Here is a 26,179-nt window from a genome sequence, read left to right on the forward strand (position 1 = left end):
CAGGCCTGGGGCTGCAATGCACATTTTATGGCTTGGGCAGGTCATCCTTTTGTCAGCACGAAATGGGGGTGACATGCCCCAGGGGTGCAGCGAGTAGAAGAGGCTGTGAGGCGTTGGGATGCCTAATTCCAGTCTCCCTAGACCCTTGCAACAGGCTCCAGCCCAGACACTCACGGCCTTGCTTTCTCGTCAGTGTCCTCCTTCCCCCGGCAGCAGCAGCAGTAGATGACGATGCCAACGATGATGAGGGCTGCAACCACGCCCACCGCGATGCCCACATACAGGGCCACGTTCATGGAGGCTGCAAGAGGACAGAGCAGCTGCACTTCCCGAGCTTCGAAGCTGGCTCCGGTGCTCCTCCCAGCCAGGGGAGCAGCAGCTGCCAGCTTCTGGTAACACTCCATGGAAGCCATGGTCTTGTAGGGATGTGACCAGCCATCGTCCAGGAATACTCTTCAGGATGGAGGTGCAGACAGAGATGTGAGGATACTTCACATCTTCACACTCTCCAGGCTACCCTGGCTCTGCAGACGCCCTCAGGTGTCAGCCCTGCCAGCTCGTTGAGCTAGACATGACGTCTCGCCCCAAAAGGACGAGGTCTAGACTCTGCGGCAGCCGGCTCTGGGCACCTCCTCCATGCCCACTGACTGGCTCTCAGGCAGCTGGGACTGAGGAAGCCTCTCAGTCCTAGAAGTTGGTCCTAGGCTCCACTTCCCAAAACCGGTGGAACTGGACTGGCCTCAGAGTGAGGGGAGCCTGGGACAGAGTCATCCTGCCTAGGTCACCCTGCAGGTGCGTGGCCCTTAAGAGGCTCCATGATTCATTCTCTCGGTGGTCTCGGCTGACTCTCTGGACCCCCACCAGTTATCCTGTGGCCTTTGTCCGCCCTCCCTTCCCAGGCTGCTCTTACGAGATCTGACGGCCACCGTGATGTTGCAGGACGCCCTCCCCATCTCATTGCTGGCGGTGCAGATGTAGTAACCCGATGTGTCTGTGGAGATGTTCTTCAGGGAGACGGGCTGGCCTGAGACTGCAGGGGAAGAACAGTCAGGGTGATGAGAGGCACCACAGTGGGGTGGAGGCAGCCAGGAACGGGAGGTCCGGACTCCCAGGGAGGCACAAGCTTGGCCACTGAGCTTCTCCAGGCCGGAGCCCCGTCGCCACCTCCAGGGTTGCAGGACGATTAAACCAGGCAGGGTGCACAATGCCAAGTGCTCAGAATTCAGTCAGGCACCCTCGGTTTGACGCCTGGCTCTGCCACTTACTAACTTGCCTTTAGCAAGTAATTTAGCTTCATTCAACTTCCATTTCCTCATCTAAAATCAGAAATAATAGTACCTGCCTCACAGGTACTTGAGAGCTTAAAATGAGGTGCTAATAATAAATGTAAGCCCACAACAGAATGCCTGATATGTAGTAAGTGCTCAGGAAACATAGTACACATTTTGTATTACATGAAAATGCTTTCTAATTAGAAGATATTATTACTTTTATGATCTTCAGAAACAATCTCTTAGCTTAGACTCATATGAAAGAAGTCTTTGGAAATCAAGAACCCTGATCTTGGGATTTCTGCCCTGAGAAAGGTGTGTGTGGGATGTGTGTGTGTGTGTGTATGTGTATGGTATGTGGTGTGTGTGGTATATGTGTGGTGGGTATGCGATGTGTGTGGTGTGTGGAGTGTCTGATGTGTGTGGTGTATAGTTGTAGGGTGCGTGTGGTGTGTGTGGCATGTGTAGTGTGTGTGGTGCATGTGGTGTGTGTGTGTTGTGTGTGGCATGTGTAGTGTGTGTGGTGCATGTGGTGTGTGTGTGTTGTGTGTGGTGTGTAGCTGTATGGTATGTGTGGTGAGTGTGGTGTGTGTGGCACATGTAGTGTGTGTGGTGCATGTGGTGTGTGGTGTGTATGTGCTGTGTGTGGTGTGTGGTGTGTGTGGTGTGTAGTCATATGGTGTGTGCTGTGTGTGGCAAGTGTAGTGCATGTGGTGCATGTGGTGCGTGTGGTGAGTGTGTGATGTGTGTGGTGTGTAGTTGTATGGTGCATGTGGTGTGTGTGGTGTGTGATGTGTGCTGTGGTGTGTGCATGGCATGTGTAATGTTTGTGGTGCATATGTGTGTGTGATGAGTGTGTAATGTGTGTGGCATGAGGCATGTGTAGTGTGTGTGGTGTGTGTGGTGTGTGGTGTGTGTAGTGAGTGTGATGTGTGCTGTGTAGTGTGTGGTGAGTGTGTGATGTGTGGTGTGTAGTCGTATGGTGTGTGGTGTGTGTGGCAAGTGTAGTGCGTGTGGTGCATGTGGTGTGTGTGGTGAGTGTGTGATGTGTGTGGTGTGTAGTTGTATGGTGTGTGTGGTGAGTGTGATGTGTGCTGTGTGTGTATGGCATGTGTAATGTGTGTGGTGCATATGTGTGTGATGAGTGTGTAATGTGTGTGGCATGAGGCATGTGTAGTGTGTGTGGTGTGTGGTGACTGTGTGATGTGTGTGGTGTTTAGTTGTATGGTGTGCGTGGTGTGTGTGGCACGTGTTGTGTGTGTGGTGTGATGTGTGGTGAGTGTGATGTGTGCTGTGGTGTGTGTATGGCGTGTGTAATGTGTGTGGTGCATATGTGTGTGTGATGAGTGTGTAATGTGTGGCATGAGGCATGTGTAGTGTGTGGTGTGTGTGGTGTGTGGTGTGGTGTGTAGTGAGTGTGATGTGTGGTGTGTGGCATGTGTAGTGTGGTACATGTGTGTGGTGAGTGTGTGATGTGTGCTGTGTGGTGAGTGTGTGATGTGTGTGGTGTGTAGTTGTATGGTGTGCGTGGTGTGTGTGGCACGTGTAGTGTGTGTGGTGTGTGGTGTGTATGGCGTGTGTAATGTGTGTGGTGCATATGTGTGTGTGATGAGTGTAATGTGTGTGGCATGAGGCATGTGTAATGTGTGTGGTGTATGTGGTGTGTGGTGTGTGGGGGGGTGGACGTGTGCTGTTGGGGTGGGTTGGAGGAGACTGTCTAGACTCTTCCTCTGCATCTGCCACCACGTGAGCAAGCCATTTAACTTCTCTGAGCTGCAAGCTTCATCTGGAAAGTGGGAGTGAAAACACCTGATCCTCCTGAATCCAAGAGAAGGGACCAGAATGTCTCATGGAAGACTTTTCCCCTCAATCTATCATCCTAACAGTTTCTTCATCTTGAAAGCAAGAGTGTTGTGCTTGGGCATATGTGTATGTCGGGCCATCCAAAATGCTTTGTTATAGCAGCTATTTTGAGAGAGGAGGTGGAGACCTGCGTCGTCTAATTTAGCTGCAGAGCCAGCCTTGCCTGATCCCTGCTGCCACCAGGTGGTTACATCCCATCCCAGGAGACACTCTAAATTGTAAATACGATCCTGTCACTGCTCTGTTCAGACATTTTAGGGGCTGCCCATAATCCTCAGTAACAAGTCCAAGCTTCAGGTCACAGATCTGGCTCTGTCAATCATACCTGCTTTCTCTCTTGCCACTTGGTGCCATAGGCAAAACCAGGGGAGCAGCCCTCTCCCTGCCCCAACTGTCACTTTCTTGCAAGATTGCATCTCAAGATCATCCTTCTGTGGGTATGCTGCTGGGTACACATCCCCAAATGTGATGTCCTGTCATCGTGCCAGCAGTCCTCAATATTTCAATCTCCAATTCACAGAGGTAACTGGAGGCTTAAAGAAGTCAAGTGACTGCTCAAGGTCACAAAATTTAAAAAATGATAAAACAGGAACAAAAATCCTGTTTGGGGTCTACAACTCCCTGCAGCCGTTGATAATTTTCTTTTAAAAATTTGTGGCCAGGTGTGGTGGCTCACACCTGTAATCCCAACACTCTGGGAGGCTGAGGTGGGCGGATCACTTGAAGTCAGGAGTTTGAGATCAGCCTGGTCAACATAGTGAAACGCTGTCTCTACTAAAAATACAAAAATTAGCCGGGCATGGTGGTGTGTGCCTCTAGTCTCAGCTACTGAGAGCATGAGAATTGCTTGAACCCGGGAGGAGGGGGTTGCAGTGAGCTGAGACCACACCACTGCACTCCAGCCGGGGTAACAGAGCAAGATTCTGTCTCAAAAAATAAAAAAAATAAAAATGAAAATTTGTATTACAAAACCAATTATAATAATTTATGATTTAAAACTATTATTTCAATTCAATTCAGTACAGAAAATCTTTAGCTGCTGATCACAGCTATAAAGGAGATGAAGAGGGTCCCTTTCCTCTTGGTATTTCCAGTCTCGCAAAGGAGACAGACGTGAAACAGGTGGTTGCAGTTCCAGATGGAGGTAGTATCTGAGCTTATGGCCGGGGCTTTTAATCTCATCCAAAGGGCCAAGGAAAGCCTCTTCAAAGGAGAACAGATAAAAATCATTATAATCCCATCACCTAGAAATAACACTTTGATTTGGTGCTACTTTCTTTCAGTCAATTCTTCCCCCCCAGGACACTACTCTCTGGATGCTCCTTCTTCATAAAATGTGCCCCCTTCTATCCTAGAATTCCACGTCTCGGTATGTTTTCTGGCACATTGTTTACATGTGATATTAATATGTGGCATAGAGGAGGAGTCCCTAAAAAAAGCAAGTTTAGAAATCGCGGAGTTAGGGTTAAGTACGCTTTCTAAGGGCGGCACTTTCAGAACCCCCAGAATGCGGTTGAGCCCTGGGAGTCTCTGATAGCGAGTTATGGTGTTCACGGCCTCATTTTCTAACCTCATTGCATTTGTTGTTTTTAAGAGGCATCTTGAAGGAGCACACTTTAGGAAATGCTCTATGGCCCTAGGCATGCGTGGGAGGTCTAGAGCTCTTAACAGATCCCCACCACTGTAAGGGTGAAGCTCAGACTCTGGGTTCAGTGTGGGCAGCACACTGCAGGCAGTGAGGACTTTTCGAGCGGGCAGAGTCCAGCTTTGAGCTCCAGGCCTTGTTTTGGGGGAACATGGGGCTTCCTAGTCCAGTGAGTCGGCGCTCTCCTCCCCCAGTTCCCTGATGCAAACGGTGTGCGTTGGAAGCTGCCGGGTGAACCAGTGCAGGTCTTGTGCCACAGGACCTTCTTTGATTCCTTCAGAAAGGGACTAGTAATTTTTGGAATCCAGAGAAAACTGTTTCCGCTGCAGTGGCGACACCTTGTGGTCAGGAAGGGAAATGCCCAGGACGGTCATAGCCTCCCACCTTCCTCTCTGCTCCAGCTGTGGAAAGATACCCTCGAGAGAACCTCTGGTCTCACCCAGACACTAATGTCACGTTAACGAGATCTAACATTTCTGCATCCCCCCAACCCCCACCCAATCCCGTAGCTTGTTCACAAGCCCCTGCTGCCACCTCTCTCTCACACAGGGCCCTCAGGATCCTCCCTGGACCGGTCCCCAGCCTTCGCAACCTCCTCCCCTCAGGTGCTCCAGGCCCCAGAACTACCCCAATTCTGTGATATCCAAATTCCTGTTTCTTCAGTGCATGAAACTCAGCTTACTAGGACACAACTTACAAAGTCTGTTCAGAGCCTATCACACATGGGATCTCGTCTCACCCTCTTCACAGCTTTTGGGGAATCCCAGTTTTTTTCAAAGGGCACCACTAAGGGTCAGAGAGGCTGTGAGTGACTCAAGGCTCCAAAGTGGAGAAGTCAGGACTCAAATCCTAGTTTCCTGATTCCGGATTCCCTGCTCTGTTCACTGCTGGCTTGTTGCCACTGAGGGCTTAGTCAAAGGAACCGATCTCTAATGTTGGAAATTGTCTTCAGATGTAGGAGGTCAGAGGTACCCTCCTCTCCAAATCATCCATGTTGGACTGAAATGTTTTAAAAGCCAGAAATAATTTGGTCTGACCCACAGAGGAGGAAGAGTTAGCAACTTCTCCGTCTCTCTGTTCTGTTTTGTTGTTGTCTGTTTGTTTTTAAGACAAGATCTGGCTCTAGTGCCCTGGCTGTAGTGGCACCATCTCGGCTCACTGCAACCTCTGCCTTCTAGGCCCAAGCGATCTTCCCACCTCAGCCTCCCGAGTAGCTGGGACTACAGGCATACACCACCATGCCACGCTAATTTTTGTATTTTTTGTAGAGACAGGGTTTCAGCATGTTGCCCAGGCTGGTCTCAAACTCCTGGACTCAGGCGATCCACCCACCTCAGCCTCCCGAAGTGCTGGGATTATAGGCATGAGCCACTGCACCTGGCCAGAATTGGCAGATTCTCTGAGGCTCTGAGAAGCAGGGTGGAGACAAAAGACTTTGAGAACTCCATCCTCACCCCACGATGTCATCCAGCTGCAAGGGTGTGTTGTTATGACCATTAACCCTATTCTTTTTCGTCACCCCCTGATCCCCATTCAGACTCAGCAAATCTTAACTAGAGACAGGATAAAGCTTTTACATATTAAGGAAGGAATTCTCCTTTAACCTCCTTCCATGTCCTCAGGATTCTTGCTTTTGGATAATGAAAGAACTAAGTTTTGGCTTCTAACAACCAGAGGAGTCTGCCGGTGGAGGCAGGAGAGAATGCGGCTGGGGTGTCCATTCGTGAGGCTCCTCGCAAGCTACCCATGGCTTACAGGGCAAAGAGCAACCTCCTAGTGTGACACACAGGCTCTTCATGATTTGTCTTCACTGTGTTTCTTTTTTTTTTTTTTTTTTTTTAATAATAATAAATAGTAATGACTTCATTATTTTAATTTAGTGACTTCTTTATTTTAATGAGAATAGCATTGTATTTCATATTTAAGTATAATGATTCCTATGGTTTTCTTTTTTTTTTTTTTTTTTTTTTTGAAAGAGAGAGAGAATAGGAAGGAGGAAAAAGGAAGAGAAAGAGAGAGAGAGAATGGGGAGGAGGGAGAAGGAAAAGAAAGAGGGAGAGAGATTGGGAGTATTGCTTTCTTGCCCAGGCTAGAATGCAATTTAGTAATGGGTATTGAAAACCTCTTTTATACTGATAATTATACTTAATGATGTAGTCAGGAAGGAATAAGGGAAGAAGATAACAAACAAACAGCCAATATTTAATTTAAACCTATGAAATGCTATGCGATTACTGAGGAGTGATTTACTTCCAATTATATAGTCACCTTTGGAATAGGTGTGAGGTGGTAATGTATGTTTTGTGTATTTGAAGTGGAGAGTTCTATAAATGTTTATTAAGTTTACTTGTTCCGGGTCTGAGTTCAAGTTCTGAATATCCTTGTTAATTTTCTATCTCGTTGATCTATAGAATCGTTAGCTCTTCTTGTTGCATTGATCCTTTTGCCATTATGTAATGTCATTCCTCGCCTCTTTTGATCTTTGTTGCTTTAAAGTCTACTTTATCAGAGGCGAGAATTGCATCTCCTGCTTTTTGTTTATTAGTTTATTTTTACTCTCTGTTTGATTGGTAAATCTTCCTCCTTCTCTCTGAGTCTTTGTGTATTGTTGCATGTAAGATGGGCCCGGATGCAGCATACCGATGGGTTTTGGCTTTTTATCCAATTAAAATATATGTAAGTTTAATACCCGCGTTTGATGCTAGCTGGCTGTTTTGCCCATTAGTTGATGTAAATTTTTTATTGTGTTAAAGTTCTTTGCTTTTTGATATATTTTTGGAAAGGCTAATATTGGTTGTTCCTTTATATGTATAGTGCTTCTTTCAGAAGCTCTTGTAAAGCAGGCCTGGTGGTGGTGAAGTCTCTAAGTACTTGTTTGTTCGCAAAAGATTTAATTTTTCCTTCGCTCATAAAGCTTAGTTTGGCTGGATAGGAAATTCTGGGTTGAAAGTTCTTTTCTTTAAGGATGTTAAATATTGGTCCCCACTCTTTTCTGGCTTGTAGGGTTTCTGCTGAGAGATCTGCTGTAAGTCTGACAGGTTTCCCTTTATGGGTAACCTGACCTTTCTCTCTGGCTGCCCTTAGTATTTTCTCCTTCATTTCAACCCTAATAAATCTGGCGATTATGTGCCTTGGGGTTGGTCTTCTTGAAGAATATCTTTGTGGTGTTCTCTGTATTACCTGGAGTTGAATATTACCCTGCCTTGCCAGGTTGGGAAAATTTTCCTGAATGATATCCTGAAGAGTATTTTCCAACTTGGATTCATTCTCTTCATCACATTCAGGTACACCTATCAAACGTAAATTAGGTCTTTTCACATAGTCCCATATTTCCTGGAGACTTTGCTCATTCCTTTTCATCCTTTTTTCTGCATTCTTGTCTTCTCGTTTCATTTCACTGAGCTGGTCCTCGACTTCTGATATCCTTCCTTCTGCTTGATCAATTCGACTGTTTAAACTTGTGCATGCTTCGCGAAGTTCTCGTGTTGTGTTTTTCAGCTCCATCAATTCACTTATATTCTTCTCTAAATTGTCCATTCTCGTTAACATTTCGTCAAACCTTTTTTCAAGGTTCTTAGTTTCTTTGCATTGGGTTAGAACAAGTTCTTTTAATTCACAGAAGTTTCTTATCACCCACGTTTTGAAACCTGCTTCAGTTATTGGAACACACGTGTAATCTATTAAGCCTTGTTCCGTTACTGATGAGGAATTGCAATCCCCTGTAGAGGGAGAGGCATTCTGATTTTGAGTATTCTCTACCTTTTTACGCTGGTTTCTTCCCTTCATTATATATTTGTCCGTCTGTCGTCTTTATAATTACCGACTTTCTAACTGGGTCTCTGACGTCCAACTTGTTGATTCCCTGCGCCGAAATCTGAGCAATCCACTGAGCCGGCCAAAACAGCGGTGTTAAGATTGATGGTGCTTTTCTGCCCGGAATCTCCGGACTCTGCACCAAGAACTGGCGTGCTAAGGCACCAGCAAAACCGCCACGCCGGCCACAAGAGTCGCCCTGGCGACCCGTGGAGCTCCTCCACTGGGAATCTCCTGGTCCGTGAGCAACTAATATTCGTCTGAAAGTGTGGCGTCCTCTCGTTCTTTGCGCTTTCACTGGGAGGTACGTGCCCGAGCTGCTAATCATCAGCCATCTTGGATCTCTCTCCCCACTGTGTTTCTTAACAAGAGTATCTCCCACCATTCCTATACCTGCCCCTTAACCACACCAGACAGTCACGATTCCTTCCTGTTCTCCAAGCCAAGCCTCTTCGTCCTTGAGGACTCAACTCAAATAACAGCTAATAAGACTTAGCATTCAGTGGGTGCTTACTACCTACCAGGCCCTGGTTTCAGTGCTTTACATCTACTTTTATTTAATCTTCACAACCCTATGAAGGAAACACTAGCATTGTGCCCATTTCACAGACGTAGAACCTAAGGCGCAAAGAAGCTAAGTCACTTGCCAAGGTCACACAGCTAACAAGAGTCCAAGCCAGGAGTCAAGCCCATGGCACGCTCTTAACCACTGTTGACTCCGGTACCCCCTCCTTGGAGAAAACTTCTTTGATCTTATGCCTCTTCTGTCACATTGCCACTGGGTATAAAGCTATTGTAGCCTTTGCCACCTGTAATCGTCAGCTTTGGGTCCCCCTATACACACTTTGCTGGAAAGAAGGTCACACACTACCAGTGTCCATAGCAGACCTACCGTGACCATGGCTGGAGTCACTAGGCTGTTCACAGGCCAAAGAGAGGAGGCCACAGAGCCCCAGGAGAGCTGCCAGGTGGTTTCAACAAAAATTCCCAACATACTCGATAAAAAGTTGCCAACCAGAAATACGTAAACAAAACTGAAAGCTTGTTGAAAATCTACATTACATCAACCTATTATTTTAAGTTAGGTCGAGTGGATTCTACTAATTGTTTTTAAGAAGTCGCTTTGCCTCCAAACGAGTGATAAAGCTCATCCTGGTGAGGACACCCCCGGCGTGTGCATCCGTCCGGCTGGGCTTATCCAGGACAACAGATGTTCTTCCCATGGCCCCCACCCCCACCACCAGGCACCTAATCTCGGAAGAGCTGTGTGTCCCGCTGGCTTCACTTTCCACCTCTGGCCTCTTTTTGCACCTACACTGAACTGAAAGATCTCCCAGAAGTGAAAAGGCTTTGCCTTTCTTTTAAAAGAAATTATTTTATTTTATTTTATTTTGAGACACAGTCTCGCTCTGTTACCAAGGCTGGAGTACAGTGGCATGATCATGGTTCACTGTAGCCTCCACCTCCAGGGCTGAAGTGATCCTCCCACCTCAGCCTTCTGAGTAGCTGGGACTAAAGGGTGAATCCTGCCATCCCCAGATAATTTTTAATTTTTTTTGTGAGTGGCAACAGGGTCTCACAATGTTGCCCAGGCTGGTCTTGAACTCCTGACCTCAAGTGATCCTCCTGCCTCAGCCTCCCAAAGTGCTGGGATTACAGGCTTGAGCCACTGAGCCGGGCAAGCCTTGTCTTTCTTGATCCTCAGGAGCAGGGGTGGGCACCAGGGGCCCTGAGGCTCCACCAGGGTATTTCTGCACCCGTTGGCTCCGGGGTAAGGACAGTAGGATTTTCAATATAACTCTTTTTTTTTTTCCAGTTAGTTTCCTGACGGAAAGGTCAAATACCAAGTTGCCCACTACAAAACTGGTCTCCTGGCAACTACAGCTGACCCCACCATTGCTTCCCCTGAGAACGTGGGACCCGTACAGCACGTGAGTCCGTGAAGGCCTAGATGGACCGGCCTGAATATGGGAAAGTTCAATTCCCCACCTTTGGGTGGAGCCGCTGAGTTAGACTTGGGGTCTCAAACGTACATTTCGGGACACAGTCAATTAAAACCCTACCTATGCTTTCGCACACAGTGCTTATCAGGGCGCGCTCATCCGAGAGAACTGAGGACAAAGAAAACAAGTTAACAGTTCCCGCGGCTGCCGCTACGGCTTTACATGAGTCATTTGTGTTTCTTGCCAGAACCTACGAGGTGGGCATTATTATAAGAAACCAGTGCTTAGAGAGGTGGGGATAGGGGTGGGGTAGGGAAGCGGCCTTCAGGGGGGTCCGATTGGCAACCCCTAGCCAATCCGCTGCCCCTTGACGTGAGGAGCCCGCCTTCCCTGCTGCCCCCTTACCTGGCTGGGCCAGGGGCTGCTCCTGGTTCAGGACGTCGTACCTCTTCCAGCTGTACTGAGGGGCTGGCGAGCCCTCCTGCGACAGGCAGCTCAGCTGGATGTTGTTCCCAATTACGGTCTCTCCCTCGATGCCGCATTCTGGTTTGGAGGGTGGCACTATGTAGATGAGAGACCAAAAAGAAGGCATGAGGCAGGTGGGGCTTGGTGACAGCCACCCGCCACCCCTCCCCACCACATACTGCCTTTTTTGTTCACAGCAGAAAACTCTGTAGCTGAGTGGTGAGATGGAACGCTGTGAAACCAGTTCACCCCAATATGCCCTCAGCGGTCTGTCAGCATCACAGAGGAGTGGTACATACTCTGGGGAGCATCGTGGGTCTGCAGTAGCTTCACAAGGCATGGTTTCATGTGTGTTCTAGTTTACAGTCATGGGATTTTAAGGATAGCACAACACAGCCATTAGAAAGATGAGGATGTTGAGGCCCAGAGAGGACACTTGTTCGTGGGTCCTGGCAGAGCTGGGACTAGAGCCCAGATCTTCTAACTCCAGATCCAGTGTGCTCTCCACCAGTCCACATGAGCTCCTCTGCCACTGACTCATCTGTGCCATTTTGGGAAAACCTTCAATTTCCCCTGGACCTCAGTGTTCCATTCTGCAAAATTAGTAGACAACAAACCTGTTCCGTAAAGGGCCGGGTGACGATATTTTAGGCTTTGCAGACCACATACTGTCTCTGTTGCTGCTACTTTTTCTCTTTAAATGATACATTAGAAATATAAAAACAGGCTGCGGGCTGGATTTGGTCCCAGTTTGCCTACCCCTGGACTAAGTGCTCTCTGAAGCTTTCGATGCTAACTTACTAGGAAAGTTCTCTCTGGGTTCAGAACTATCCTCTTCCTGCACTTTGCCGATAATGTGCAGTTTCCACAAGCGCCGGACGATGGGAGGAACCACAGGCAGCAGGAGAGTTATGTGCAGGGTGATGAGGACGGAGGGGATCCGAGAAGGCAGAGGGCACACAGCTCAGGAGAGGGAAGCCCACAGACTGGAGGTGACACCGAACGGCAGGACGGCAGGCCACCCTCATCTCGCCACCCCTACCTGATTCCCTGAAATCCTGGGAGGCTTAAGCCTATGCCCTTCACTCAGCATTGCCAAGACACCATTGTGAAGTGGGGTGCATTCTACAAATCTCACTGGGGGCCTGCCGTGTGTCTGACAGTGGTGGGCACTGGGAGGACACAGTGATTGGGTAAAGGAATCTAGTGGGGGCAAAAGACAAATAGATGAACAATGACCAGGCAGGAGGCAAGGCTGCTGGGGCAGATAAGACCCAGACATGGCCCCAGTCACAGCATCAGCTGCGACCCGAAGGAAGGATGACAGTAAAGAAGACCAGTGGTGGGGGTGGGAGTGGTGGTCAGAGAAAGAGGTGATGGTGCTCCAGGCAGAGCAAACAGCATGTGCAAAGGCTCAGAGGCAAGAAGCAACATGAAGCATGCTGGAGACTTCAGGTCGTGTCCTTGGAGGTGAGAAGCGGACACGCATGGAGAGGGTTGCTCCTGGAATCCCCGGGTGGCAAGCCTGTCCCTTCTGCATCTTTCTTTCTTTTCACATCCCTTTGGATAGCTTGCTCGCCCAATAAACAGTGCTGCCCATTCTATAATCCAGGTGCTGAGCATCAGAAATGCCTTCTGTTCTCAGCCCCACCCGGCAGTTGCCCAGAGAAACCCTTCCACACACCACTTCCCTCTACCCCGGCAGCCAAGTATTTCCTCTTGGAAACAGACAGGTTATTGTGTGTGCACAACATCTCTGGCTGCCATAGTGAGGACTAGCCAGGTGTGGGGTGACATGAGGGAAATTAGATGCCCTCTCTGATTGTCACTTTCCCTTGGGCTGTTCCTAAACATAAGAGGCCCAAAGTTCAAGACCAGGCCTCGTCTATCCTGGACCAGATCTCATGGCACGATGGCTAGTGAGGGTCCCTTCCTGCAGCCCAGGAAGTAAAAATTGCGTTGCTGAAAGATCCTTTGTCTCAGTGCTAATTTTTCTTTGCAGCACTGGGCATCTATTTCCAACAGGGAGTATCCCTCTCCACACATCAAAAACATTCAGCCTTTTCCCAGGAATGCCTTGAATAGGAGGCAAAGGCTTTATTCCACAGTTGGAGAGCGGGCAAAACACCAATCCCACCTGAGGAGTCCCATGTGTCCCTAAAGTCATACAAAGTGTGCATGACTGACGGTAGAGCCTCTCTACAACCAGGTTTCTTTGGGGTAAAAGACAAACAGGGTAGGACAGTAACTGAGGCCTCCTGGCAGCTACAGAGCACTCAGAGGCATCTGAATGCATCCGAAAACTGCTGCAGCTTTGCCGAAACCAACATTTGCTAAGGGAAAACTGCCAAAAGCAAATCCTTATTCTCTCCAGAGGCCGAAGTACAGATAATGGCAAAAAAGTGACCACCCACCTCCAAAGAGATCAGCCTTAGGGTGGGATGTGTCAGTTCTCAGCCCCCGAACCCTCTGGCCTCACACCCAGGAGTCCCCTGCTGTCACTCTGTCAGTCCCTCACCGAGGTCTCCTCAGCCTCTCACCATCAAAAACAGCTAGGACCTCCGATCAAACAGATCTTTAAAAGATCAAATCGTCCTTCCACACATGTGGGGGCCGTGAGACCTCCGGGGGACTCGGAGTCCCAGACTCAGTCTTACCTTCCCAGCATAGGGCAGATGTTACCTGAATATTTGCTGGGGGAGCAGTGATGGGGAAGGAGGGGAGAGTGAACCAGTCGGGAGCCGAGGCCTCTCCGAAGCCTGCGACTCCCTCTACGGACGTCAGGGGGCGCCAGAGGCCGGGGAGACTGCCCATCCCGATCCGAGGCACCTGGTCTCGGGACCCAGGGCGCCAGCTTTCCCGGCCGAGATCGAGACCACGCGTGCTGCCCCGAGGCGCGGGCTGAGGGGCTTCCTGGCCGGGAGCTTCCTGCGGTTTACTGAGGTCATCCAGCCGGAGTAGGCCGGCTGCCTTAAAATAGCCTAGCTGCAAAGCCATTAGGAGAGAAAATGTGTGTGTGTTTATATGTTTTTATTTCTGTTTATACGTATATGATTTAAACTTACTTCTTAGGATGCATTTAAAAATGAGCTCTCTCTCTCTTTTCTGTGTTTTTTGTTTGTTTGTTTGCTTGCTTGCTTGTTTGAGACGGGTCTCACCCTGTCACCCAGGTGGGACGGCAATGTCCGCATCACAGCTAATTGCAGCCTCAACCTCCCCAACTCAAGCGATCCTCCACCTCAATTTTTTAATTTTTTTGTAGAGAGGAGGTCTAGCTATGTTGCTCAGGCTGGTCTCTGCCTCGGCCCCCTAAAGTGCTGGGATTACAGGCTTGAGCCACTGCACCTGACCCTTCTTTTTCTAAAAAGTAAAACATTGGTTTCACGGAGTTCCATAATCTCAGATTAAATTTGTATCCTTCTGGCCCTGGTTGGGAGGCAGGGGGATCAGCATTTATATAATACTATATGGAGGATTTCGGGGGAGTCTTCATTAATACTTCCATTGCCCAAAGAAAACGAGAGCTATTTAAGGGACCCCTAACATACATATGTACGTGTGTGTAAGGGGGATGTTTATTGTAGTATTGTTCATACAAAAAAAAATGTTAACAGCCTGAATATTCATCAGGAAGGAATACTTGAATAAATCATGGTACCTCCGTGTGATGGAAGGTATGCGTTAATCAGTAGATCTACATGTGCCGATCTGGAGAAATGAGCATGAAACATGGTTAAGAAAGAAAAAATGCAGAGTGATCTTTACAATATGATCCTTTTTTTTTTTTTTTTAGACAGAGTCTGGCTCTGTCGCCCAGGCTGGAGTGCAGTGACCCGATCCTGGCTCACTGCAATGCCTCCCAGGTTCAAGTGATTCTCCTACCTCGGTCTCCCAAGTAGCTTAGACTATAGGCACGTGCCACCATGCCCGGCTAATTTTTGGTATTTTTAGTAGAGACAGGGTTTCACCATGTTAGCCAGGATGGTCTCGATCTCCTGAGCTCATGATCTGCCCCCCTTGCAAAGTGCTGGGATTAAAGGTGTGAGCCACCGCTCCCTGCCAGTCCCATTTTTTTTTTAAAGGAAAAGAGAAAAGTATGCAAGAGTCTGTGTGTTTTGAAACGACATGAGGAAAATATGAAATACCTACCTGTGTTGCCATTGGCTACTGAGATCTTAGTCATTCTTTATGCAATGCTAGTTTGTACAGTTTGACTCACCAATGCTTTCAAAAAGTCAGGCAACCACCTTATGCAATTAAAATATTTTAAGTATTATTTAAATTAAACATATTAATTAAAAATAAAATGCAATCAAGTATGTAAAAGGAAGAAGGAAAAAAAATCCTTGTTTTGGTTTAAAGCATGGCTACCTCCCAGCAGTGGCGCCATTTCTAATATTGGACATAGACTGTGTTCATTAAATAACAGTTATTTTCCAATAACTATTTGACTGTGTGAGTCAGTTGCTCCCTTTCTCTGGGCCTCATCTACAAAATGAGGATATTAAAGTAGATGATCTTTCAGATCCTTCCTAAACTATAAATTCCAATAATAAGTTATTCCTAGGAAAAGAGTGTTATCTTGGGACACATTTCAAAGGGAGTAGAACCTGATTGATGGAGTGTCTGTTGAGGGGTGGGGGTGAGCAGACGGTGGTGTGAAGGATTTCTGCTGGGTAGCCTAAGTTACGGCAGGGAAAGATAAGAGAGTTGTGATGTGGCCCTCTGAGCACCCAATTAAGGCACCATGAGTCTTTGCAAAGATTTTCCTTTATCTTTGTAATAAGTATGGTCTGAAAAAGAGGAGTTGGTGTGGGGGAAAGAACATCGACAGAGCAAGGGACCACTCCAAATCAGCCTGCTCAGCCCTCGGGAACTGCCCACTGGTGTTCAGTTCCAAAGGGAGGAACGGGCCGTCCGCCTTCGCCTCTTCTCCTCCCTGTGCTGCCACCAGTCCCCCCTCTTCCTACACTCCTGAAACAAACGGAGACACTCACCGAGGACCAAGAGGCGGAGGCGTGACTTGGAGGTGCCGTCCAGGTCTGACATCAGCGAAACGGAGCACTCGTAGGTGCCGTTGTCACTCATGGCCAGCTGCCCAATGGTGATGGAGGCGTCGGACTGCTCAGTGTTGCCCGACATGTTCACACGATCCTTATAAAGCTCACCGTAGATGTAGGTTTTGCTTGAAAACAGCCAGGTGACCACTCTTTCCTGGGAGGGAAGAAAAATGGCACTAGGGCTTCACCCCAAGGCCCTTGCCTGGTGCTTCCAGCCTGCCGTGACTACCCTCATCCCCTACTTCCCAGGGCCCAGAAGCACAGACACCAACCTCTCAGAACAGGCAGCTCGAATACATGCTACCCATTTGTGGATTTCGTGTATATATTATATATATTAAAGTATGTATAATATGTATCATATATAATAATATATAGTATATATTATATGATAAAAAATATATTATATAATAAAAGAAATCCACAAATGAGTAGCATGTATTCTTTTATATGTATATATTTTAAAATTTATTTTAAAATTATTTTTAAATGAAAATATTGAAAGAAATTAGGCAGTTCATACTATAGAACGTATGTGGGTAAATGGGTCCATCTGGGATGCCAACACGTTCACCTCTTGCAATCTGCAGTATCTCTCATCCATTCCGTTTATCCATAGCCTGTTCTCACTCACTCAGTCTACCAGTATTTACTAAGCACCTTCCATGTACCAGCCATCATGTCAGGCAGCCAGCTTCGGCTGCCAAATTCACTTTATTTACTTGACTCTTGCCTTTGGAATTTACTGATGATTGATAAACTCATCATTTATCAAATTGTATGTGGTAATGGCTAAAATCACAGACTTTCAAGCCGGACTGCTTCAATTCAAATCCCCATTCTGCCGTGCACTAGTTGTATGACCTTGAGCAAAATGCTGACCTGTGACTCTGTTAACTCTTCGACAAAATGGAGATGATGATGATAACACCTGCCTCATAGCACTGTAGTGAGAATTAAGGTAGTAATATACACAAAGCAGTTAGGGCATTGCCTGACATGCTAAGTTTCTAGAAGTGCTAGCCATTATTCTAACTGAGCATCTACTAGGTGTCTGACATTCAGAGATGGTAATTCATGAATTCTGCCCCCAAAGAGTAACGGAAGTGATAGACAACCAAATGTTACAACATCATATGATTATCTATAGGACTCCTGAAGAAATATCACTTCCAGACTGGGAAGTCAGGGGAGACTTCCTAGAAGAGGTGACAGTTGCCTTGAATCCTAAAAACAACTGAGAATTAGCCAGGCAAAGGGCTGGGGGTATTGAGAGAGTAAGTGTTGGAGCGGGATAAAGGTGTTAGGCATTTCGGGCAAAGCGAGAGCCACAGGGAAAGACCTAGGCGTGGGAAGCAACATGTCGACCCCGGTGGTTCAGTACGAATGGAGGTAGGTGGGTGAGTGAGGGGCTGGTGAGAGGGTGAGCTCAGGCAGGTAGCAATGAAGATCAGAGCTGCTATTTATTGAACGTACGCTACGTGCTGGGTACTAGTCTATGCACTTGGTATGTATTATCTCACTGAATCTTCATGACACCCCTGAAGTAGGTATAACATTATACTCACTTTACAAATGAAGAAGCCAAGGCACCAAGAAGTTAAATGCCTCCCCCAAGTCCACATGTTTAAGTAAATGACAGGGCTGAGGTTCAAACCCGGCATTCTGGCTCCGGAGTCTGAAGTCCAGAGATTCTACAATGCCAGGTATATGGGACTAAACAGTTTGCATTTACCCTGAAGCACTAGAGAGCCATGTATTTAGGAAGCCAGCTCTCAACACAGGATGGAAAGTGAATTGGAAGGAGAAAAGGGACCAGTTAAGAAATTGAGGAGTATGAAGGGGGAGCACCGATGAGACGGGAGTAGATCTGGTGGACGGAGTTAGGGAATGGCAGACCTCCAGAGTCAGAGGTTTTTGGCTTGGATATTAGGTGACGTCATTTCCAAAAGAGGTAACACAAAGGAAGGGAATGTTTTATGAATAAACGATGTGTTCTCTTTACGGGTGGGGTGTCTGGAGTGTCGGTGGCAGATTCATCTAGGTGGAGGAGTCGGTAAGAGCCAGACGGGTCAGTTTAGTGCGACTGGGATGAACGTTTGGGAGCCAACGTCATGTCGATGTTCACTGAGACGGGGGCTCGATGAAGCCACCGGGATAAATAAGTAGAGAAATGGCAAGTCTCCAAGTTACTTCATTCGAAGTGTCAAGGAGAGGTCAGAGAAATAAGAGGAAAAGCCAAGGCAAGACTGCCAGAAAGTCAAGCCGACAAGACTCCAAGGTTGGAAAGTGGCTGCCACTGTGAACTGCGAATCAGAGATGAAATAAGATGACTGAATGAAGTGTACTGAATGGAGAAAGAAAAAAAAAAAAACAGGTTGGTGGTGACTTTTGCAGAGCGTTAGGTAAAGAATCAAGACCACGATGGGCAGAGAGAATGTGGGGACCCGCTGTCAAGTCTGACATCTGTGCCTGCAGTGCGCTTTGTGCAAATTAGAATAAAGGGCTCTACAGCCTGTGCTGGGATACATGACGTGGCTAACGAAGCACATACCTTGTGCGGGGAGCAATCTGCCCAACCACAGGCAACAGACCTGGTGGAGGCAGACAGCTCTTTCAGGAAGCTTAGCTGAGAAGCAAGGGGGAAACAGACGGGAGATACAAAGGTGTCTCAGGCTGCGGATCAGTCCATGGATACTGATCTTCCCCAGCTCGGCTCTGTTTCTGACCCTGAGTGGCTCTGCCCAGGACTCGCCACCCATTAACCTTCCTCCCATCAAAGATATCCTAAGGCTCTCTCCCTGAATCTCCCCCAAGGACAAGACCTGCTAGGACCTGTCACAATAATCTCTTTGAGGGATTGGATTTAGTCCCTTTCTCTGTACTCTTGCAGGGTCTTGAGGGAATTGCCCGAAATCCTTGTGGAAGTAAGGAATCCAGCAGTCAATAAAATAACTTTAGTATCTACCTCAACACCCAGAAAATTGTCAGGCATTGACCTCATGCCTGGCCTGCTAAATACATGTGTGACGGCAAGAGAAGGTGCCCTTTCACTCCTACAAGCTAAAGGCGGCAGCTCTCCTCTCTGGGATTTTACCCCGGGACTCTGGGAGCAGTCGGGACAGGGTCATCAGGGTCCATCAGGGTCCCTTGGTGTGTCTGAACAGGACTTGCTTTCCTGCTCCATCAGTCCTGCCCTCAAGGTCTTGCGTGTTCAGGCCATCCCGTCTTTCCTGTCAGGGTAAAAGCTAAGTCCTTTCCACGCTGAGTGGTTGGGGACCTAATGCTTACCTCTGCCAGGCACGTTTGCATTTTAAAAGGAGACCTCACTTTTAAACTTATGAATAGATACTCCACTTCTTATAATTAAAGAAATGTGAATTTGATGACGAATGAGATGATTTTCACTTATCAGACTGGCAAATAGCAAACAGTTTGAGAATGCTCTGTGCTGGAGAAATAGGTGCACTCACTGTTGGTGGTGAAAATAAAGATTGGTAGGCATTTAATGAAAGAATTTGATCTTATTTATCAATGTTAATTCACATACCCTTTGACCCAGGGTTTTACTTTTAATAATTTATCTCATATATACAGATGCCTAGAGACATACATATGAGGGTATTTATATTTATCCAGCATTATTTGTAGCAGCAAAATAGAAGGAACAAACTAAATGTCCATTCATGGTACATATAGTACCTTCATAAATTGAAATGCCTTATGCAAATGTTGAAAAATGAGATAAATACACTCATACACACAGAGCCCAAGATATATTGTTAAGAGTCAAATGCAGAACAGTATGCGTGTAGTATATATCAACATATGTATTCCTATATGCAAATGCATCTATAAAAACATGTATCCGTGTTTGTGTATGCGCTGCCTGGGGGTGGAGGATGTGGGTGTGGGAACAGGGTAGGTGGGACAGGAGAAGCAGGGATGGGAATGAACCTTCTCAATGTAGACTTTTTATGACGTTTTGATTTTCAAACCATGAGATTATATTATCTATTTTAAAGTAGAAAATAAAACAAAACTCCTCCATACTCCCCAAAAGAATCCAAACAGGAAAAGAAAAACCTGTAAAACAAAATTGGGCCTCAGAGCAAGGGCTACGCTAATCAAAAGGAGTGACTGACTCACGCCTGTGACCCCAGCACTTTGGGAGGCCGAAGCGGGTGGATCACAAGGTCCGGAGATCAACATCATCCCGGCCAACATGGTGAAACCCCTTCCTTCTAAAAATACAAAAAAAATTAGCTGGGCGCGGCGGCACACGCCTGTAGTCCCAGCTACTTGGGAGGCTGAGGCAGGAGAAGTGCTTAAGCCCGGGAGGCAGAGGCTGCAGTGAGCCGAGACTGCACCACTGCACTCCAGCCTGGGTGACAGAGTGAGACTCCGTCTAAAACCAAAACAAATGAAACAAAACAAAACAAACAAAAGGAGTGACTGACTCACATGATACAATTTAGGTCATTTGAGATTGGCCACCAGAAAGATACTTTAGGGCAGGTGACATTTTCAAAATCAAGGTGACACAGTCTGGCCCTCCGTGAGTCCAACATTCACCACTCCCTCCCCACCCACCCCAGCCTGGGTGCTAGTGTTTATTGTATCATTTATGGAAAGATTTCATAGCGCTTGCCTTCTAAGAGGACCCGGTCAGGTGATAATCATTCCCGTGATGCCGGAACTTGTAAAGCATCCTTACCGTATGACTGAGGAGAAGCTTATCCCATTGAATAAATCCCTCTCGATTGGAGACGGAAGTGTGGTAGGTGCAGGGCAGGGTGACGCTTGTTCCCCGGGCAGCCCGAAGAACATCCTGCGGTGTTTCCACAGAGATGGCATCGACAGTCACCCTGACTGGAAAGAAAGTCAGCAGTGGGCGGGAAAAGTGAAGGACACGGACATACCCACCACTGCCCACAGGACCACTGAGGGAACACCCAGGGCTGTCCTTGTGCCTCCAGCCACAGCTAGAGCCACCTTGGCCACCTTCACCCTGGAAACCAGCTTCTCCTCCAAGACTGTGGTGAAGACAAACACATGTGCCTTGCTCTACCTAACTCCACCCGCAGCATCATGAAGTTGTCAACTTGTATGAGCCTCAGTTTTCTCGTCAATAAAATGGGAGCTCTGATACTTATTTCCTTGAGTTATTGGGCAAATTAATGGAGATACTATGTGTAAATATTTCTATTAGTTCCTGGCACATAGAAAACTCTCAGTAAACATTACCAGCTTTCTTTTTGGTTGTGATGATGATTTTTTCACTTATTTAACAAGTATGTATGGAGCATTTGTATGTGGTAAAGAATTTTATGAATTTAAAGAATAAGTGTATATCAAGGTAAAGAGATGGACCATATTCTCACAGGAGTTTATTTCATATAAGTTTATGGAAACAAGGTAAGGAAAGAGAATGTGGCCACAGCAGCGTGTACCTTTCATCACACACACTCTTACCACATCATTGTGACACTCCTCCCCCAGGAGCCTGGGAGCACCTGGGACTCCAGTGTAAGGGACACTATGTGGTTCTGAGGCCAACTCACAAGAGGCCATTCACTTCACCTGGTCCCTGGCGATGCTCACCCTGGAAGCCCAACAACACCCTGAAGGAAGGGAAGGAGCCACATGGAAAGAACAGGTGTCGGCGTTCGGCTCACCAACTGAGGTCCTTTGGGACAGCCAACTTCAACTCCCAGACATGAGAGTGAGTGAACACAGCCACCTAGCTGTTTCAGCTGACACCAAGGGGTGCAGAGCTGAGCTACCCCTGCAGGTCCCTGCTCAAATTGAAGACTCAAGAGTAAAACAGAAATTGTTACTGTTCTAAGCACTGAGTTTTGGGGCTGTTTGTCATGCAGAATAGATGCTTGACACAGAGAGTCATGTGGATGCCAGTGGTGAGAACTTTCCAGGCAGAGGCTCAGTAAGGGTCAGGCAGCTTAGTCCATCCGCAAGGAACAGCAAGGAAGCCGGTGTAGTGGGCGGGGAGTGAGTGAGGAGGAGAGATGAGGTGGAACAGTGAGGGATCTCAGATTGCTTGGAGCAATATAGCCCTTATTTAGGATTTTGTATTTTGCTGTGAATAAAGTGAAAATCTCTTAGAGAGATTTAAGCAGATGAAATATATTTGACAGAACTTTTTTTTTTTCTGAGACAGAGTCTGGCTCTGGTGCCCAGGCTGGAGTGCAGTGGCTCAATCTTGGCTCATTGCAAACTCCGCCTGCCAGGTTCAAGCAATTCTCCTGCCTCGGCCTCCCAAGTAGCTTTGATTACAGGTGTGCATCATCATGCCCAGCTAATTTTGTATTTTTAGTAGAGATGGGGTTTCATCATGTTGGCCAGGCTGGTCTTGAACTTCTCACCTCAGGTGATCTGCCAACCTCGGCCTCCCAAAGTGCTGGGATTACAGGCATGAGCCACCATGCCTAGCCTGACATACATTTTTAAAAGATCATTCTGGTTGATGTGAGGTGAGCAGATAGGAATGGGATGGGAAACAGGAGTGGAAGCAGGGAAATCATGCAAGAGCTGACTTTGATAGTCTAGATGAGGGCTGATGGCTTAGACACAGGTAATGATGATGGAAGTGGTGAGAAGTGGTCCAAATTGCAATGTTTCTAGAAGGTAGGGCCAATGGGATTTGGTTGCAGGCTGGATTTAGCATGTTAGAGGAAAAGAGGAGTCAGGAATAGATAGAAGGATCTGGCCTGAGAACGGAATCGTCATTTACTGAAATGGCAACAGCTAAGGAAGGAGAAAGTCTCAGGGGGCAGATTAAGAGTTTGTTTGAGGACGTGTAAAGTTTGAGATGCTCCTTAGTCACAGTTATGTGAGTCTAGAGTGCTATACAGGCGCAGCATGGAGATACAACTTTGGGAGTGACCGGCTTCCCATCATTTAAGGTCAGAGGATGTTGAGGATCACTAAGGAAGTGCAGGAAGACAGGAGAGACATCTGGAACTGAACCCTGAGGCACTCCAGTGCTTAGTGATGGAGAAATTAGGAGGAATCAGTAAGGGAGAAGGAGGAAAATCTGGCCAGGAAGATAGGAAGAGAACCAAGAAAAAGTGTTTCCCAGAGTCCAAGCAGGAAAAGTGTTTCTTGAAAGCAAATGAGGTCAGCTATTCCAATGCTGCTGACGTGTTCAACCAGGGAGCTGAGGGCAGAGAGATGGTCACTGGATGTGGCCACATGGAGGTGACTTTGCCATGAGTGGATTCAGCGGAGTGGTGAGGATAGAGCCTGAAAGGAGTGAGTTCAAGAGCTGATGGGACAAGAGGACCCAGACAGAGTTGCTGGAAAGGAGAGAGCAAGGGGACTACAGCAGCTAAAGGAGGGTCAAGAGGAGTCGACGCCCTTTTTTCCAAAATACATGTATGATGATTTAAAAATATTTTTACACTGTTTGTTGATGATGAGAATGAGCCAAGACAGAATGGGGCAGAAATGATGTCCTCATAGGGCAAAGGGAGCTGGGAGTGGGGTGCTACGGGAGGACAGGCCTTAGAGACCCCAGGGCTCTCCATCCACTGTAACGGGGTGTGGCTAAAAGTGCAGGGAGGCTGGTAGCTTTGGTGGTAGGAGGGTGAGCAAGTTCTGTCTGAGTGTTCCCATGATGAGGCTGCAGCATAAAGAAGGAAACTGTCTGCTGAAGACTCACCCCCCCCACCCCCCGCAGTTGGGAAGGCTCCATTCTCCAGTCAAATTCCACCTGGATTAACACACTTCTCTTAAAAATGCAAATCGCTCCTGGGGAACAGCGAAGCATTCAGGTTGTTCATACTTCAGTACGCAGCACTTCATAAGGTGAGAGTCAGCCACCCTCCTGGAACGGGCACTGTACAGTGAGGGCCACGTGAGCTCCTGGGGCAAGTCTATAACGTCAGGGAGTACTGGATATTGGGAGTGAGAGAGACAGGAAGGCATCAAAAACCAGGTTTCTCCTCTTTGGCGTTTGCATATTTTCCGCATGGAAAATTGGCTCAAATGCTGGCTTCCCGAGTCACTGATGCTACTCCAGAAGCTGCTTCCAAAGTGGCCAAGACTTAGCAAATTACCCTCCATGTGACTGGTGGTCTTTCCACCATCTTCATCTGTCAGAAAACATTTGCTGGTCAGGTGCAGTGGCTCATGCCTGTAATCCCAGCACTTTGGGAGGCCAAGGTGGACGGATCACCCGAGGTCAGGAGTTCAAGACCATCCTGGCCAACATGGTAAAACCCCGCCTCTACTAAAAATACAAAAAATTAGCTGGATGTGGTGGTGTGTGCCTGTAGTCCCAGCTACTCAGGAGGCTGAGGCGGGAGAATTACTTGAACCCGGAGGCAGAAGCTGCATTAAGCTGAGATCGCACCACTGTGCTCCAGCCTAGACAAGAGAGCAAGAATCCACCTCAAAAAGAGAAAGAAAGAAAGAGAAAGAAAGAGAGAGAGAAAGAAAGAGAAGGAAAGAAAGAAAGAGAAAGGAAGGAAGAGAGAGAAAGAAAAGAAAGCACATTTGTCATCATTACTAACAAATCACCCTTCATCAGAAGGTTATTTGCTTGAATGGAGCCCTCCAGTGCCATCTGCCCAGCTCCCAGCTATAGCAGACAACCTGTCTAGATAGCATTCCTCATATGCCTGGTTTAGTCATGGCAACTGCCACTGATCCTTACCTCACCTCTTCTGGGTCCTTGCCTGGGCCAGGGCATTTCCCTGGAGCCCCATCCTCAGGGTGATCACTCTCAGGCCTCTCCATGACGTTTACAATGATTCCGTTCTGATCTAACACCCTACCCACAGACTACCCATTAAGGGACTTCCACCACTGGCAGAACCTGAATGGCCCAGGGACGGTTGGCCCCCCACGCTCAAGCACATTCTATCTGATAGTAACAATTCTAACTCTCAAATCAAAGAGAACCAACCCACTAAGTCATTCCTTTAGACAATGGAGTGTCCAATTACCTGCTCACTCAAGATTAAAGGGGTGTGAAGTCAACCATCAATGGCTGAAAAATGAGTCACTCTATTGAGTTAGTCATTCTCAATTCCTGTTAATCTCATGTTATGTTAATTACGTCTCAATGGTACAGGCACCATACAGGTATTTTACAGATATTTTCTCATTTATTTTCATACTCTCCTTAATGATAGACATTTCTATTAGCCCGATTTTACTAGTGGCATAATTGAGGTTCCGGAAAGTTAAACCCTTTGCTCTATCTGGATATGACAGCTAACAAATGGCAGGGCAATTGACAAGTCCCTCAGATAGAGGCAGCCCTAGTGAGGGTCCAGGGCTGCTGCCCACCAGTCAGGGAAAAGTGCTAATTTTTGCCTGCAGGGACGGGGGTGAGGGTGTTTTCCCTGGCTGTCAACAGAATCTATTTGCTATTTTGTTCCTTGACCACATCACATCCCTCAATCTTGTCACAGAAACTCTTCTGCTTCCTTCAGTCAACCAAGTACTTAATATGTGCCTAGCGTGTAAAACCAGCCCCCTGCTCTACTCAGGGAGATGAGATGGATGCCCACGAAGTCATCTTCTTACCCTGGCAAAGTTAACGGACGTTGAGTAGCTTCACACATACACTTAGATCCTCTTAACGGAATGCTAAGTACAGTATTTGCTCCTAGAAGAGAACTCAATGTGACCTTTATGCAGGAAAAGAACTAGGGCCAGCAACTGCATAGAAACAACACCCACTATTTGCTTCCACCTCACAGTTCTCAGGAGCCTCACACCCTTGAGAGAAGGGAGCCTCTGCCCAATGGAATGGCTGAATTGGCTGTATTGAGATTCTCTGAACATCCCCTTCCCAGAAGAGCAATACACTCCCATCAGCCACTCCTATGACTTATTCTTTTTCTCTCCCAACTCTCCCCTTCTTCTGGTTCAGAAACATCCCTCTGATACTTTATCCTGGAGCATGGACCACTCTGTATCGCACAACTTCTCCATGGCCATTTCAGGAGGCAACATGGCATAGAGTTTAAATGCACAGGCTCTGGAACCAGAATGCCTGGGGAACTCCAGTTCCTTTATTTACTACATGGATAACCATGAGAAGTTTACTTAAGCTCTCTGTGCCACAGAGATTTCCTTTGAAAAATG

General features: G+C 47.3%; 3 protein-coding genes across 3 annotated transcripts in view; 2 read left to right on the forward strand and 1 right to left on the reverse strand.

Annotated features, from left to right (window-relative positions):
* The window catches only part of MAEL (maelstrom spermatogenic transposon silencer), an 86,725-nt gene extending 76,220 nt beyond the window's left edge, over positions 1-10,505 (forward strand). Inside the window, exon 11 of the mRNA XM_012444571.2 lies at positions 10,409-10,505. Within this exon, the coding sequence (XP_012299994.1) occupies positions 10,409-10,420 (12 nt within the window). The 3' untranslated portion in view covers positions 10,421-10,505. The remainder of the gene's footprint in view (positions 1-10,408) is intronic.
* The window catches only part of GPA33 (glycoprotein A33), a 40,468-nt gene that overhangs the window by 1,878 nt on the left and 12,411 nt on the right, over positions 1-26,179 (reverse strand). The window contains exons 2-6 of the mRNA XM_012444573.3: positions 20,778-20,932; positions 15,998-16,214; positions 10,941-11,096; positions 911-1,030; positions 175-301 (exon numbers count right to left, since the gene is read on the reverse strand). Of these exons, the coding sequence (XP_012299996.2) occupies positions 175-301; positions 911-1,030; positions 10,941-11,096; positions 15,998-16,214; positions 20,778-20,932 (775 nt within the window). The remainder of the gene's footprint in view (positions 1-174; positions 302-910; positions 1,031-10,940; positions 11,097-15,997; positions 16,215-20,777; positions 20,933-26,179) is intronic.
* Positions 10,433-26,179, forward strand: part of STYXL2 (serine/threonine/tyrosine interacting like 2) — a 74,081-nt gene continuing 58,334 nt past the window's right edge. The window contains exon 1 of the mRNA XM_064370620.1: positions 10,433-10,523. The gene's annotated coding sequence lies outside the window, so the exon portion shown is untranslated. The remainder of the gene's footprint in view (positions 10,524-26,179) is intronic.

Source organism: Aotus nancymaae, unplaced genomic scaffold (genome assembly GCF_030222135.1).
Source record: "Aotus nancymaae isolate 86718 unplaced genomic scaffold, 86718_ANA_hifiasm-v0.15.2.pri h1tg000108l, whole genome shotgun sequence".
Classification (NCBI taxonomy): Eukaryota; Metazoa; Chordata; class Mammalia; order Primates; family Aotidae; genus Aotus; species Aotus nancymaae.